This window comes from Silurus meridionalis, chromosome 9 (genome assembly GCF_014805685.1).
Source record: "Silurus meridionalis isolate SWU-2019-XX chromosome 9, ASM1480568v1, whole genome shotgun sequence".
NCBI lineage: Eukaryota > Metazoa > Chordata > Actinopteri > Siluriformes > Siluridae > Silurus > Silurus meridionalis.
This window is the reverse complement of record NC_060892.1, coordinates 23,902,385-23,918,924: the sequence shown is the minus strand read 5'-3', so window position 1 is coordinate 23,918,924 and position 16,540 is coordinate 23,902,385. Positions and strand designations below refer to the sequence as shown.

The 16,540-nt window shown below is 37.8% G+C and overlaps 1 protein-coding gene across 4 annotated transcripts in view; it reads left to right on the top strand.

Moving 5' to 3' along the window:
- Nucleotides 1–1,289: 1,289 nt before the first annotated feature.
- Nucleotides 1,290–16,540, top strand: part of LOC124391108 (adhesion G-protein coupled receptor D2) — a 63,012-nt gene continuing 47,761 nt past the window's right edge. For 3 of the 4 annotated variants that reach the window (XM_046857459.1, XM_046857458.1, XM_046857461.1), the window contains exons 1-20: nucleotides 1,290–1,403; nucleotides 1,600–1,636; nucleotides 1,730–1,757; nucleotides 2,011–2,238; nucleotides 2,834–3,466; nucleotides 3,789–3,902; nucleotides 5,287–5,387; nucleotides 5,524–5,811; nucleotides 5,915–6,026; nucleotides 8,622–8,759; nucleotides 10,006–10,111; nucleotides 10,241–10,352; nucleotides 11,372–11,427; nucleotides 11,500–11,626; nucleotides 12,482–12,585; nucleotides 13,170–13,272; nucleotides 13,518–13,671; nucleotides 14,009–14,142; nucleotides 14,754–14,869; nucleotides 15,743–15,863. In XM_046857459.1, the coding sequence (XP_046713415.1) occupies nucleotides 1,390–1,403; nucleotides 1,600–1,636; nucleotides 1,730–1,757; nucleotides 2,011–2,238; nucleotides 2,834–3,466; nucleotides 3,789–3,902; nucleotides 5,287–5,387; nucleotides 5,524–5,811; nucleotides 5,915–6,026; nucleotides 8,622–8,759; nucleotides 10,006–10,111; nucleotides 10,241–10,352; nucleotides 11,372–11,427; nucleotides 11,500–11,626; nucleotides 12,482–12,585; nucleotides 13,170–13,272; nucleotides 13,518–13,671; nucleotides 14,009–14,142; nucleotides 14,754–14,869; nucleotides 15,743–15,863 (2,826 nt within the window). In that variant the 5' untranslated portion in view covers nucleotides 1,290–1,389. The remainder of the gene's footprint in view (nucleotides 1,404–1,599; nucleotides 1,637–1,729; nucleotides 1,758–2,010; nucleotides 2,239–2,833; nucleotides 3,467–3,788; nucleotides 3,903–5,286; nucleotides 5,388–5,523; nucleotides 5,812–5,914; nucleotides 6,027–8,621; nucleotides 8,760–10,005; nucleotides 10,112–10,240; nucleotides 10,353–11,371; nucleotides 11,428–11,499; nucleotides 11,627–12,481; nucleotides 12,586–13,169; nucleotides 13,273–13,517; nucleotides 13,672–14,008; nucleotides 14,143–14,753; nucleotides 14,870–15,742; nucleotides 15,864–16,540) is intronic. The other variant, XM_046857460.1, reaches the window with a different exon arrangement.

Sequence of the window (16,540 nt, the reverse complement as noted above, 5' to 3'; positions counted from 1 at the left end):
AGAAATCCATCTAGGTAACAAGGAATATCATTTCTAAGGTTCTTAACTGTCCAATGAGGGAGACTTAGTTATGTTGTTTGTAGTCCTAAGCCATTTATTACAGTCCAAAACTATTTTTATGGCTCTTCAGTTTAACCTTCACGATTTATGGTTCATGTGGAACCATCCCCAGCTACAGTGAGTGGTTCACAGCATCACTGTTTACCTCAGGAGCTTGTTTGTTTCGACAAATCCAAACACAGAGAGAGAAGAGAAAAAGAAACGTGTATGATTATGTATAAAAGAAAAAATATTTTTAGTATCTGTTATAGCACCACACACACTCACTCACACTCTTTTGCAAAGTTTTACTACTAGATTTTGGTTATAAGGATTTGCTCATTTGGCTGCGATGGTTTTGGATGAGGAGGTCTGGGGTTCCGTCAGCATTCCAGTGCATCCCAAAAAAAATGTTCGGTCAGGTTGTGTAGGTCGGTGGACACAGGACACAAGTTCTTCCAACCCTTCTACCCTTTACAATCAAAACCATTTCTCCATGGAGCTCAATAGGTACATGGGCGTTGTCATGCTGAAGCAGGATTATTAGTTTTAGTGATGGGAAAATGTAATGCTGCAGCAAATAAAGCGTTTCTGTCAGCAGTGAGTTTCTAATAGTTGGAGAAAAAGTGTAGATGGGTGTGATGATCAGCTCTACTATCTTAATACAATTATTATTATTGTTATTATTAATGATGATGATGGTAGTGATGGTGATATAACTATTATTATACATGATGATATCATTATAGGTATGGATATAACAATTATTTGATCGATGATAATATTATTGTTGATGAGGATGATGATGATGATGATGTTAATATTATAATTATTATAACTGATGCTTTTTTGTTTCATTTAAATATGCAACTGTGAACAAATGCACTAACATTTGTTGCTTTCTTTTTCATTTTTCAATTAAACAATAATTGGGCAAGGTGGAATATCGATAGAGGAAGTTTATAATTTGTATTAATAAAGATGATGATTATTAATAACAATAATAATAATTATTTATTATTATTAATAATAACGAATATACGAATTTATTCATGATGGTGATGATGATATTTTTAATCATGTTTTTTGGTATTATAATTAATATTGTTGGAGATGTTGATAATGTTGTTGATGTTAAGCCCTTTCTGACGCACGTCACGCGCGCCTTGCCAAGTGAATGCGCTCGTGCGCGCGCGCTCGCGCAACTCTAAAGCGCTCCCTCGCGCACGCACGAGCGTCTCCAGTGTGGAGTTTTCTTCTGCTGTGGTGCAGCTGTGGGAACTTTCCGAGTCTTCCAAACCTCCTCAAAGAAACTTCTAAAACCGTATTTATTTCCCACACGGACAAAACATGTCTTTTAAAAGGTAGGACTCAGCTGGCTGTTTATTTGTTACACAGACTTATATACCAGAGTAATACTTATAATGTGTTGAAGACAGTATTCCTACACTGAGGGCATTGTTTCCTATAAATCTTCTGTAATTCAGTGTTTAAAAGGTATAATATGTTTAAATAGTGTAAAATAATTAAGAGGTAATTTTGTCCATATTTTGGTTACAGAATGCACTTCCTCACACTGCTCTGCTCCAATATCATTGTAAGTAGACTCAATTTGCTATCATAAACCTTCAAATTCATCTTCTCAGTAGTTATTCAGAGCTTCGTGATACACTTTTTGTATAATTCCTAGGTTTTGATCCAGCACGGCATTGGAAAAGGTAAGTATTCGTATATAAAAAGGTTTTTCATGACCTTCGCTATACCATTCGCTATCAAGACCTTTCATTGTATCTCATGCTTATTCCTGTTGATGCCTTCTCATTATTCACGCGGATTCCAGAAATTTCTGTTTTTTCTTTACTGTAATCATGTTCGATTTGATACCAAGGCAATGCCAGTTATGGAAAAAACAGAGATGTACTGAATTCGGAACGCTTTTTACGAAACGATGACGTGATCTCTTTTCGACAGCTCTTGCCATTCATGTGGAAATCCAAAATATATGGCCGGATGAGGACGTTTATTACGAGTATCGGCCAGCCAGAGTAACCTGGGATGCCGTCAACCAGTTGTGCATCCAGAGGTCAGGATCCCTGGCAGTCATACCTGGCGCTGAAGAGAAACGAAACTTGACTAGATTTCTGCAGTCCTTGAACATTTCAGAGCCCGTGTGGATTGCAAGGAGTCCAGAAAAAAATGGTGATCTCGAAATACCACGTGCCTTCATTTTTTGTATTATCTATATACTCTTTATGGACGAAAGACTAAGATGCTATATTTTGCTGTTATAGTAACCTTCACTCTTCAGGGAAGGTGTTGAACCTAATTTTTGGAGTCTGCTTGTGGAGATTTGTGCTCATTTAACCACAAGGGCATTAGTAAAGTCAGTTAGAGTTCCTATTCAGCCCAAAGGTGTTTAATAGGGTTGAGGTCAGAGCTCTATAGCAGGCCTCTTGAGATCTTTTACCCACTTCATGCCACTTCAAGCCTTGTAAAGTATGTCTTCATGCAGTTGGCTTTGTGCACAGGAGCATTGTGATGCTGGAACAGGTTTGGATCTCCTTACCTAGTTCAATTGGAGGCAAAAATCGCATCCAAAGACATCCAATACAATTGTCTAAATTTGTTTTTACAGTTTTACAGAAGAACCACATTTGCTTGGAAGTCAGGTGTCTCAATTCTTAAGTCCATATAGTGTATATATTTGAGATTGCGTATTTTGCTAGTTTTTGGTATTAAGCCTTATAGTATTCTAAATCTTACCACCAAATAATTTCCTGCTATATCTTTTAAGGTACTTTAGTCCTGAAATTCCGGGGTGGAAGCGAACTTCAGTCGGCTCGTTTGCTGCACAAGTTCTCCAACATGAGCGCCGTGACCATCTGCGCTCGCCTACAATTCAGTCCCGCTTGCCACGGGCCTTCCACTGTGATTTCTTATTCCACAGGCTCCTTCGTTAATGAGTTCCAGCTCCGAGCCTGGGTCAAGCCAAACCAACCGGTTAAGCTCGCTCTGATGGTGCACGGAGAACACAGCCCCTATCGTCCGGCCTTCGCCAAGGATGCCTCCTGGCACTCCGCGTGCGTGAGCTGGACAGGAAACGATGGCATGTGGACAATGTCAGCGGACGGCAATGAAATTCTAAGCGGTATTAATCTGTACCAATCGGGCTCCATCGGGGGCGGCGGGATTTTCATCATAGGTCAAGAGCAAGACGCGTTCGGGCGCGTGCGCAAAAACAGCGAAGCCTTCTGTGGCGGCGTTACTCAGCTGCACATGTGGAATCGGGTCCTGGATGCCAGCGAGATCCAAACCATGGAAAAGAACTGTACATATGTTCCTTCCGGTTTGCTTTTCAAATGGGGCACTTCTGGGATGGAAATGACACCCTCTCTGCAGACTCACTGGGGCTACATCGAATGTGAAGGTAAAACGATGTGCAGGTGCTGCATCACGGCCCGTTAAAATTTGATCTGTGAAGTTAGTGCGTGTAAAAATTTCCACTGGTTCTCTGCATAACGAATTCATAAAACGGAACTGGGTTGTAACTGGGAAACTCGGCCCTAAAGGGTCGTAAATATATCACGCATGTTGTAATTCAGAAAACCACCCCTTCTAAACAAACACGTCTCTAAAACATTCCCATTCCATGACGAACAGGCTCTTACATCTCAGGCTCTTACTTATGACCTGTATATGTTTATAAAACAGAATTTAACGTTTGTTGTTTTTTACACCATTTCCTTTAGAACATTCCCAGATGCCAAAGAATGAGATGTGTGTAAGTTTTCACCCTGGAAGTGGAGATTGGACCTTGGATGATTGTGATACAAAAAGAGGAGGTGTTTGTCAATTTAATAAAGGTAATAAATCTATGCACGGCTTACGCAGAGTTCAGTGGCTGTTCATGTAAAGTATTAGGTATGATAAAAATTAACAAGCATTTCTTTATACTGTAGTCTACACTCAGTTGTAAAGCCTAAAGGCAAGTAATTTACATTAATAAATGTTTCTGATTGTCCGTTTATATAAAGAGAAATTCAAACAAAGCATTTCACACCAATAATAAAAATAATAATAATAAGTATTATTATAATACACTTATAGACTAATAATAATAACCTTGGGATCACACAGAAACATACAGTTGCCTGCAAATGTCTAGCCAACCCTGGCCACATTATATGAGATATTTATTGATTTCTAAACAAAAGGAAATGCAAGCTTTTCAGCAAGCTGTTTTTTTAAATTTATTTTTTAATAAATATCCTAGTTAATTTAGGCAAGAAAACTTTTAGATATACATAACTTTCCATATGCTGCCTAGTGTGGCAACACAATACCCCTATATGACACCTGCAGAAAGGTTTAGAAGAGATAGGAGGGTTAGTGCACAAACTTGAAGAAAAAAAAAGCATGTCAAAATGGGAAATAAAAGTTGAGCACTTCGGTTACAATACCCAAATATATGTTTGGAAAGAAAAAATCCAAACCTTGGGACAGAGCTCTTCTGGATTGTGTTACAGCCCGTGACAGAGCAAACGTCTCACGTGTGGATACAAGAATGTGTTCCAGTAAATATCAACAAACTCTGGATATCAAATCTGACACTAGATATACCTTCTACAACATGACAATGATCCAGAGCCTGGGTGGGGAAGACCTACCTAACTAACACCTAGCTACATTTTGAAAAGTTATTAGAAAATTCACCTAAATATATGAAGATAGTGAGTTCGAATCTTAATACTGCTTTAGCCATCTTTGGTCAGGAGTGAAAAGTGGGCCAACTGTGGGTGGGACAGAACAAGTATATTTTCTCCCAGTATATTTTCCAACGCAGTTACAGCGACACGATTTCATTGTGCGTGCCTGTGAGCTTGGAAGTGGTCGAAGAGCTTTTTTTTGAGTGTTACCCCACCCTTTGACGCACCATGAGCAAGAGTTGGCTGGCTTTACATGTCTCTGAGGAGGCATGTGTTTGCCTTCACTTTATGCTAGATTCCTCCCTCTAAAGAAGGGGATAATTCAGGGAAAATGCAGATCTAAAGCTTACAGATAAACAGCTACAGTACAAAATAATATACTGCATGTCTTACATAGAACACAAGTTTGGTGAAGATTGGGGTAAAGATTGAAGGTTTTGGTCTAGTAAAAAAGAAGTCTATCAAAGATACATTTGCAATGCAAAGCTTACGAATATTCAGTTATGCATTAATTTCTTAATTTTTCCGATACTAATTCTAGTTCCCGTTTTGAGCACAGAGCTTGTGGATGACATCGGCATATCCAGTTTTCCCAAATCGCCATTTTTTACAAAAATCCGCAACGATCTTCATGCCAACCCTGTGAGTTCAAGAAGAGCTCGCACATCTGCTTTACAACGTGTCTGTTTATACATTTTTCCAAGCTTTATCTTATCAGAGTTTACCTCATCGTGTTTACACTGAAGACGGCTAAATGTTTTTTTTTTTCTCCCCATAGGAGTTAGAAAACCATAATTCATCATCAACGGCAGAACACGAGCTGCACTGGCTGAGTTCGCTCGCTCAGTCTGTCCTGAAGGCTATCGAGACTGATCCTGACATCATCACACCTTTAGACATGCAGCAGCTCACTCAAACCATTGAGCATGCGGCAGCTGCTCAAGTTAATAAGACATCGGTCCCTTCTGAAATTCTTAGGTCCATGGTTTCCAGCTACCTGATCCTAGCCAGTGGGCTTATTGATCCTGCCTTGTCCAAGCAATGGTTGGATATGAAGCCATTAGGTGTACGTTCTAAAATTCAATAGCGTGAGATAAATGTCTAATACCAGTACGGGCATAATCACTTCTGTTTAATACTTATAATGCTCTTTTTTGTGCTCTTTACAGATTAACCTTAGACCATTTACGGTTGTCGAGAGTATTGAAAAAATACTGTGGGCGCTGGCTGATTCAATTTTCCCAGACAAGAAAAGCTTTGCACTTTTAACAAAAAACATAGGTAAAGTGCTCCGATGATACTGCTGGCTTGAAAAAAGAATGTTTGATGGGTCAATACTAAGGAAGGGTCATTTGTAGACCTTTGTTCATTTTGATTGAGCCTTTAATGTGACTTAGAAGTCTCAAAGAGTGATTCGTTTATTTTCTACTGGATGAGCAAAGCATCAGTTAAGCAAAAGCCACGTCTAGGAAACAGAATTGCGTACCGTATCTTTCAGACTATAAGCCGCTACTTTTTTCCCACGTTTTGAACCCTGTGGCTTAAACAACGAAGCGGCTAATTAATGTTTTTTTCCTGGGTTTTTCCCGGTATCACAAACTTTAAGCCAAAAAACTGAGCGACATAACATTAGACAAATGAAATTTCCGAACGGAAACAAAAAAAAAGCGCACCTCACCTGTGTTCTGAGCTGCACGGCATTGGGAGAAAATCTTAACCGATGGAGATTTTTAAACGCACGACGATGCCAAAAGATAAACTCCCGAAAGAAATAGTTGTGAAAGGAAGGAGGAAGACAGTGAACAATGACTTTCTTGGTAGGCTACTGTTTAGATACAAGCCGTTGTAACGCGTTAAGTCTGGGTCATGGGAGAGCTCGCTAACTCCAGTTGCAACAGAAATCATATAAGCACAGACAGGTTTCCAAAACTTTTTGCTTTTTTATTTTTCTTGGCAACAGCGAAAATAATAAGGACATATTCCTCGGTCTTGCACACATGCAGTAATACCGGAAAAATGCGGCTGCAGGCTATTCCCAAAATGCCGCTCTGCTCTTGAAGGAGCCACAACATATTTTACTCGTTACCCCGTGTAACAGACACTGTCTTTCATTAAAGCCTGTGTAAAGTTCATAAGTTTCAGTGTAGACTTATTTATGTTCAAAATAAAAATATTTGTAAAATTCAGTGGGTGCGGCTTATATATGCGCTTAATAGTCCGGAAATTACAGTAGTTTTTTCTCTCGACTCTTCTAGTCAGAGTGGTTCATTCTTGGACAATAATTAAGTAAATGTAATTCATTATTGTACTTACAGTACAGACCAAAAGTTTGGACACACCTTCTCATTCAAAGAGTTTTCTTTATTTTCATGACTATGAAAATTGTAGATTCACACTGAAGGCATCAAAACTATGAATTAACACGTGGAATTATATATGGAATTATATACATAACAAAAAAGTGTGAAACAACTGAAAAATGTCATATTCTAGGTTCTTCAAAGTAGCCACCTTTTGCTTTGATTACTGCTTTGCAAACACTTGGCATTCTCTTGATGAGCTTCAAGAGGTAGCCACCTGAAATGGTCTTCCAACAGTCTTGAAGGAGTTCCCCGAGAGATGCTTGGTACTTGTTGGCCCTTTTGCCTTCACTCTGCGGTCCAGCTCACCCCTAAACCATCTCGATTGGGTTCAGGTCCGGTGACTATGGAGGCCAGGTCATCTGGCGCAGCACCCGATCACTCTCCTTCTTGGTCAAATAGCCCTTGATGCCTTCAGTGTGACTCTACAATTTTCATAGTCATGAAAATAAAGTGAACTCTTTGAATGAGAAGGTGTGTCCAAACTTTTGGTCTGTACTGTATATAGATTTTTTGGGTATTTGTACTTAAAATTTGTATTTGACTACTGAAATAATTCCATTCCATCAATTTTTTCCACTTCACTACATTTTAAAGTCAAATATAACGTTTTACTCAACTACATTTTACTGGCGTATTGTATCTCTACTTTAACTTAGTTAAGAGTTAGCTCCTGATCAATCGCAATTTAAACACACATTTTTATCTGATCTTAATGTACCTTAAATTAATTATTTTCAAGGCTTATAATACTTTAATCAACATGGACAAATTTGGATGCTTTATGCAAATGTTTATTATTAGCGAAACCAAACTTAACACAGAGCATAAAGACAAAATATTAAATGTTTTTAGTTATTTAGTTTTATTTATTTTTAATTATTATATTTATTTAGTTTTAGTAATTATGGTGTATAATTTTGCAACACACAGACAGTTTTAAATGCCCGATGTTTGCATCATGGCGGATTTTGGTGCTTGATTTAAGGCTAGGCGCATCAAGAAAATAAATGTTTAGTGATGAAAAATAATAAAAATAAAAAAAATTATATTTTATATCCGAGTTAAAAAAGGGCATCGTAAATAAACGCGTGTTGCAATTGATTTATTATTAAAAATATATAATGTATATAATAATATATTATTATTGGAACGATAGTCAAATTTCATGTATGTAGAAGTGTTGGAGAATCTGCGTATTAAAAATGTTTGTTTATTTCTGATCACAGGAACTAAATGACAAAAAAAAAAAAAAAAAAAGAATAATTCATTTTGATGAACGAGATTCAAAGAACCAAGTCGCTAAAATGATCCAATCTTCCTATCACTATTCAAAACCTCAATAGCTCAGAAATAAACCGAATAAACAGTTGCACAGAACTTCATAATTCTGGATTCTCATATTGACTTCTTCTCCTGCTCGTGATCTCTCATATATTTGTTATAACTGATTACATATGTGCCGTATATAATACACGCTAATTATTAGATTGTATGGGTGCGTTTTTTCTTGTAGATGTTCACATGGAGCCACGGACATTATCTCATGCAAACTACGAAAGCATGTACAAACCCTCAATGCAACAGAATCACTCCAGCAGCCCCGAGGAAATGCTCATATCTGAGACTGAAATCCAGAGGCTCCATTTTCTAGGTGAGTGAAGTGGTGTGCTCTATTATGGTACACTTCTTCTTCTTCTTCTTCTTTCGGCTGCTCCCATTAGGGGTCGCCACAGCGGATCATCCGTCTCCATACCACCCTGTCCTCTACATCTGCCTCTTTCACACCAACCACCTGCATGTCTTCCCTCACCACATCCATGAACCTCCTCCTTGGCCTTCCTCTTTTCCTCCTACCTGGTGGCTCCATCCTCAGCATTCTTCTACCAATATAATTCATATCCCTCCTCTGCACATGTCCAAACCATCTCAATCTCACCTCCTCACCTTGTCACCAAAACATCCTACATGCGCTGTCCCTCTAATAAACTCATTTCTAATCCTGTCCATTGTCGTCACTCCCAACGAAAACCTCAACATCTTCAGCTCTGCTACCTCCAGCTCCACCTCCTGTCTTCTACTCAATGCCACTGTCTCTAATCCATACAACATCGCAGGTAAACATTTCCTATAAATATACAGTACTTAACCAGAATGCTTCGTAGTTGGGAGTTAGAATTCACATTCGTTGAAGTTAAGTTGACACCATATTGTGTAGAAAAACCCAAATCTAATCCTCATCACAATCGTGGTTGACTGTTTAGTGTGACCAAATCCCATATCTTGAAAACTGCATGTTTTTGTCGAACATCCCATTCTTGATTTCGCTGTTGCAATAAACTCTACTCTTCTGGGAGGAGGTTTTAATCCATTTTATGAGCATAAATTGGAATTTGTTATCATTCAGCTCCAAAAGCATTTGAGAAATCAGGTACTGATGCTACGGAGGTGGTGATATCTGAGGTCTAGATGGCAAGACTGTTGAGTTTTTCCATTCCAACCACTCACATAAAACCATTTCTTCATGGTCCATTAGCTCCAAATGACATACAAAACACTATTTGGCCAAAAGTATTGGGACACTTTACTTTTCCAGCCATGTGTGGTCAATGTCCAAACTGATACCACAAACTTGCACACAATTGTGCAGGACATCTCTGGATGCAGGAGCAAGGATTTTTTTCCCCTTCACTTGAATTAGGAGACCATCTCCATGAAGATATCCATATAGGCCAGCTATAGGGCCCTATAACCCTATTGAACACCTTTGGGATGAATTAAATAGCTGACTGCACCCCAGGCCTCCTCACCTGCATGACTTTACTAAACTAAATGTGGAATAGGATGTTCACATCTAATTACCAACCATGACGCTTACTTAACTTATTTATCATTTGCAGGTCACAAGAATGTGATGTTCATCCATGCCTACTACAGCAATATGATGGAGGTGCTCTCCCAAAATGAATTTGAAGCATTTACAGACAAGCACACAGCAAGTGGACAGTAAGAGCCTTTTCTCTTAGTGCTGAACCTTCAGAATTAATGAGCAGATTCCGTTTTTTTTTTTTTTTCTTAGACTTGATGTATACTGCAGTAAAAGCTTATGGATATTGTTTTTGTTTTTTCCACCAGATACGTGTTTGGTCACCTGGCTACAGCAGTGATTTCAGCCACGGTGCGAGATGTCGCAAGGGAAGAGAACATTCCGGTGTCTGTGCAGTATACTTTGTCTACTGTAAAAGTGGTATGTGCATGTGCTACGTTTTGGAGTTATGGAAATCATATGTATCATATGCATGCATGGTATAGATCATTTTGCGTATTTAAACAATGATGAATCTGGATCTGAAGCTGAATTTCATTATGTGAGTAAAAAAAAAAAAACTAATCATTATTTTCAGAACAAACATTGTGGAGTTATTTATATATATTTATATACAGAATACAAAGTTCCAAAAGTTATGTTGAAAAATGAATAAAAAATACAATAAAAAAAAATATTTATGGTTAATCGTGAGATATAAAGCTACATTGGTGACAAAACTCAAGCAATCCCTGATCCTGAAGCTTTATTCTTAACAGAGAGGTCTGGGCCTATGCAACACATTTACAGCATAGAAAGAAGTAGATTGGGATAAGAAAATCTTTCAAATCAAACCATTGTTTTTGAGCACTTTTGGCCCTGAATCCAAAACACTTTATGGACAAACATAAGTATCGTATGATCTGTATGAACATTGCATTGACAATTAGTCCCCGTTTGGCCCCACAATCCTAAGAAGATGATCCATTAGATTTTTTAGGAGATTTATGCTCAATCATTTATTCATTCATTTATTCTAAAGGGTGATAGTGAAGTCATGTACTGATGTAGGGTGACAGGTGCTGAGGAAAATGTCAGTCTATCGCACCCAAATCCTATTTAATTTATCTGTGTACAGCTGCCTTGAGACAGCATCCATTGTTAAAAGTGATATACAAATAAAAAATAAATTGAATTGAATCCAACTTTGTGAAACCACGGATGACTGGGAAAGTCAGCTGCTCTAATACGTTTGTTCATATCGAGTACGCTCTATTTCCTAGATACGATATAGTCGCCAAATTAAAAAGTAGATCTGGAATGTGCTGTTGATATACCCTCGATTCAGACATCTTTTATTTCTTAAATTCTGTTTATCTACTGGAGTTTCATCTGAAACAGATGAACTCTGTGTTGGAAGCACTGAGATGCATGACATCACACATCTGTTTCCATTGTAGGTGGAGTCTTCTAAACAGCCCACACCTTTGTGTATTTTCTGGAATGTCAGTGCAGAGTAAGTAGATGACAGATGCATAGAAAAATCGTGCAAATATCTATGTCTAATTTTAAACAACTGTTTTCTTAGAACCTCAGATGTGAGTGATTGGTCAGACAAAGGCTGTAGAGTGTTGCACTCTGGACCAAATAGCACGTCCTGCCTTTGCAACCACACCACCAACTTTGCCATCCTTATGAATTACCTGGAAGCGAGGGTACGGTAATGAAGTGAAATGATATTGTGTATTATAAAAATCAGTTACAGATATTCTGTTAAACATATTCTAATAAATAAATGATAGAGATTTATGTTTAAAACTTCCCAGTGCTGTGTGCAACAAAATTAAACTAACAAGTAAAAAAATGGTATTTAAAAAAAATATGTATCATTTTTGCATGCATGCCAGCTTATGACCAAAAAAAATTGGTCAATGATACAGCTTATATAAATTTCCCCATAAATTAACGTGAGATTCCTGGTAAGTTTTCCCTGAAGAAGTTCCCATAGAAAGTTTCCGGAAATGTTGCGCCCCTTTGCAACCCTATTTACTACTACTATTATGTATTTATTAACTACAGTAAAACTAATGTGGAAGGATTGTGGATACTGTCATAAGTGTTCAGGACTGTAAAGAGGTTAATGCAAACACGGCCTATTTAAAATGTATATAATTTCAGGCACACTAACATCTATCCATCACTCTATTTAAACAAAATCACAGCATTTCATACATCTGTTTGAATACTTACTAGCTCTGTCCAGCAGAGGGCTCTGTCAGCTTACAGAAGAAATTGGAATTTGCTAGAACTTGCACATACAGTAGAAATGCTGATTATAATTGCTAATTGCACATAGGAATGGCATCTGTATAGTTTATTACATTGTTCATTTCAGTGGACAGGGTATTTCTTTAGGACAGGCAGAAAATATCTAGATTTATTACTCAGGATTTGATTTGGACATCTGATGGATAGAGTGAGTGGGAGCTACAGAGAGATAGAGAGAGATAAAAAAGAGAGAGTGCAAGAGACTCTACGTGATTTTATTTGCCTTTCCTTTCTCTCAACAGTGGAGTGAAGAGGAGGAGATGGTCCTGACCAAGCTGACGTTTATAGGATCAGGAGCATCACTCTGTGCTCTTGTAGTGACCTTGATGCTGCTTACCATGCTAGAGTAAGTGGCTTCCAAGGATACAGTGCACAAGCAACAATGTGTGTGTGTTTGTGCGAATTACTGTATAAAAAAAAAAAATAATAAAAAAAAATATATATATATATATATATATATATATATATATATATATATATATATATATATATATATATATACACATACACACACAGTATATTAAAAAGGAGACGGAATATAAGGATTTGGAAATATAAGAATATAAGGACAGTGTTATTGCTGTGAACATTACATGAATATTTTTTCGTCCAGTATTTCTAAGTGATCTGAGGCATATTCAGTGGTCAATAATAGTCGCTTTTTGAGGCGAGAGAAGTATTGAACCTTGCTAATCTGGTAATTAGTGTTCAGCAGCTAATCACATACACAGGACTCTGACCTGAGGTTTTATGGTAACATTACAATGGAATTGATCAAGCACAATGGTCACACAGGGAATTCCTAATCAGTACAGTATCGGACAGGACGATTTCAGGAAAAGATTTACGGTCCGTACAGTCTGCTGGAAATAACAGAAAAATAAAAACTATTAACTAAAACAAATGTAATTTCCCCCTGCGTCTGTGCAGTATTCCAAAATCGGAGAGGACGTCCATTCACAAGAATCTCGCCATCTCTCTGACTTTTGCACAAATAGTCCTTCTGTGCAGTGGCTCTGCGATTCATAACAAGGTATGCATCATGGTAAAGGAATAATTACAGAGACGGCCGACCCAGAGGTATACTTTTTGTATGAAAATGGTGTATAAAATATATAGCTGTAATGAAAATGTATTTAAAAAAAAAAAAGTCAATGCTTTTATGCTGTCACTGATCTTCGAGGCCCTGATGCCATAATTGGCGTGAAATCTAACCTGGCATGTGACCTCTGTGTGGTTGTTTTACATATTTAACCTCACGTGACCCTGTGCCCTCAGGTGGCCTGCACGATGGTCGCAGCTCTGCTCCATCTGTTCTTCATGGCAGCGTTTAGCTGGATGTTAGTGGAGGGATTGCTGCTCTGGAGCAAAGTGGTGACCGTTAACCTGAGCGAAGATCGCCATATGAAATACTACTACCTGATTGGCTGGGGTAACAAGGCTGATGTGTTTATATTCTATAAATCTTTTATAATATTGTAAATTTTTTTCTGAGCAGGTGAAACTGTGCAGTGTTTTTACATTTTTGGTGGAAATTTGTGTTACTAATGATCAAATATAAGTGAGATATACTGTATATAAAGCAACTGAAAAGAAGGTTCTGCTGTGCTTTTCCATGACCAAGGACATAAATGATAAATAATATATACACACACACATATATATATATATATATATATATATATATATATATATATATATATATATATATATATATATATATATATATATATTTGCAATAATAACAGGCAATTGTTTTATTCTAACAGGTCTGCCTGTCCTGATAGTCGCCATTACTTTGGCTTCAGCCTCTGGAAGCTACTCAGCAGATGAGTACTGCTGGCTCAGTGTACACAATGGCGTCATATGGGGTTTTGTTGGTCCGGTCATCTTCATCATTATGGTGCAACTGCGTCTTTTCTCTATACAATTACTTTAATATATCAACCAGGCATAACTTTATGACCACTGATCAGGCATAACATTATGACCAAATGCCTAATATTGTGTTGATCCCCCTTTTGCTGCCAAAACAGTTCTGACCCATTGAGCTTTAACAGCATTAACTTATTTAGCAATTTGAGCTACTGGAGCTAGTGTGTTGGATCGGACCTCACGGACAAGCCTTCGCTCCCCACGTCCATCAATGAACCTCGGCCATCAATGAACCTCGGCCTCCCATGACCCTGTCTCCGGTTCACCACTGTTCCTTCTCTGGACCACTTTTGATAGATACTGACTGCAGACCGGGAACAGCCCACAAGAGTTTTGGAGATGCTCTAACCCAGTCGTCTAGCAGTCACAATTTGGCCCTCGTCAAACTCACTCAAATCCTTACGTTTTCCCATTTTTCCTGCTTCTAACATTTCTAACTTTGAGGACAAACTGCTCACTATACTGATCATAATTTTATGCCTGATCTTTATGTATATATACATATACACAGTTCCAGATTTTTGTGGCAATTGGCATTATATAAAGAAAATATAATCAAACATTCCTAATATCCTGCAGGTAAACATCATGGTACTGACCCGTGTGGTTATGATTACCATCTCCACAGCCAAGAGAAGATCTCTGATGATGGCAGACAGCACTAGTTCCATCGAACAGGTGTCTGAACAGATACGGTAAAGTTTCTTTCTCACTTCATTTCCCTGTCTGTTTCACGTGCATTTATTTTTATTTTATTTTAAAATCATCTTTACTTACCACATGGTGGTGCAGTTTCTCAACCAGAGACTGCTTGTCCTCCTCTAACAATTATGGTTATGACCTTATTGATTTTCTTTATAAAACTGCCATGGAGTGATTTAACTTCCTTAAGTTTTGATAGCAATTAAAATAAATAAATAAAAAAGCGGATTTGCAGCCTATTAAACATTTTAAGCGTTTGACGCAAGTCCTGAACAAAATGAAACACCGCTCTTTTTTCGCGTTGAACTTTCTCAAGTAAGTCTTATTGGCTCATAAATTTTCCAGCTTCCTCTTGATATAGTAAACAGCCGTAATAATTAAGCTGCCACACTCAAGCAGAATATTTCTGGCACTGTGAAAGTGAAAGCGCAGAATCCTGAAGTTGCATGTGACACGTTAAGGCCTCCTGAATAAGCAGTTTAACTGCGAATATCAATGCAGGCGTTGAAAGTCCTGCCGTCGGCAGGGAAAAATCTCACACCGGCTCCCTTCATCCGCCAGCTTCTCTCACAGCTGGTTCATTTTAGCAGTCACTCGAACTGGATGGTAATTTTATACTAAACAGAATTAAAAGTGATTTAGTGTGTAAATTGTCACAATGTGAGACTAAGCAGTAGCTCTTGTCGGGTTCGGAATGACCATGAAAGTTGCCAAGCTGCTCAGTAAGGGTGGAGATTGGCAGGACCTGGCAGAGGGATTAAGGAAAAAATATTTGTGAGAAATTTTTATTTTGCACCCATGTGTGAGTGTGTGTGTAAGATATATCCCACATACACTGATGAGAAAAGATCTGCTGTGTTTCACAGGGCGGCGGTAAAAGCAGTGCTGGTTTTGCTGCCAATTTTAGGCCTGACCTGGCTTTGTGGACTTCTTGTGCCTTTCTCCATCATCATGGCCTACCTTTTCATCCTCCTCAACTCACTACAGGTACATTTCATCCACCACTGTCTGTCTATCTCACTTTCTATCACCTTTTTTTTTTTTTGTCTTTCTCTTGTTATCTGCCTCTGCCTTTCTTAATTGACCGCAATTCGATTGAGAATGGCAGTAGGAGTTTAGTTTGGAGAACGCTTGGAGCTTGGAGTATGTAATTTAATATAGTATCATTTATTACATTTTTTTTCCCCCAACTGAAAAAAAAGGATTAATCTGAATAATATGAAGAAAATAGACAGCGGTGATATGTGCTTTATTAGTATCTGTTACTACGTCACACTAATGGTCACAAACCACAATAAAAAACAAACATTTTATTCTCCTCAGTCAATCTAAATATCCGATTTATGTCAAATTAAGATTCATTCACTAGAATAAATGTATAATTAACTTCTAAGGCAAATCATACAAAAATATAGATGAGAGCAAATAGGAACTAAAACCCTAGAGACAATATAGTTTTACAATTTTATATCCGTAGAATTTGTAATTCTGCTAATAATGTACTGTTAACTTTATTCTTCGGTCTATCTATTAGTCTGTCTCACTCTCATCTATCTGTCTGTCTATCTGTCTATCTATTCTCAATATTGCCCTTTTTTTAAACATGTAATTCAAATAATTTTAAATTTTTTATATTCCTATATACAAGCCTTAATATATGACTA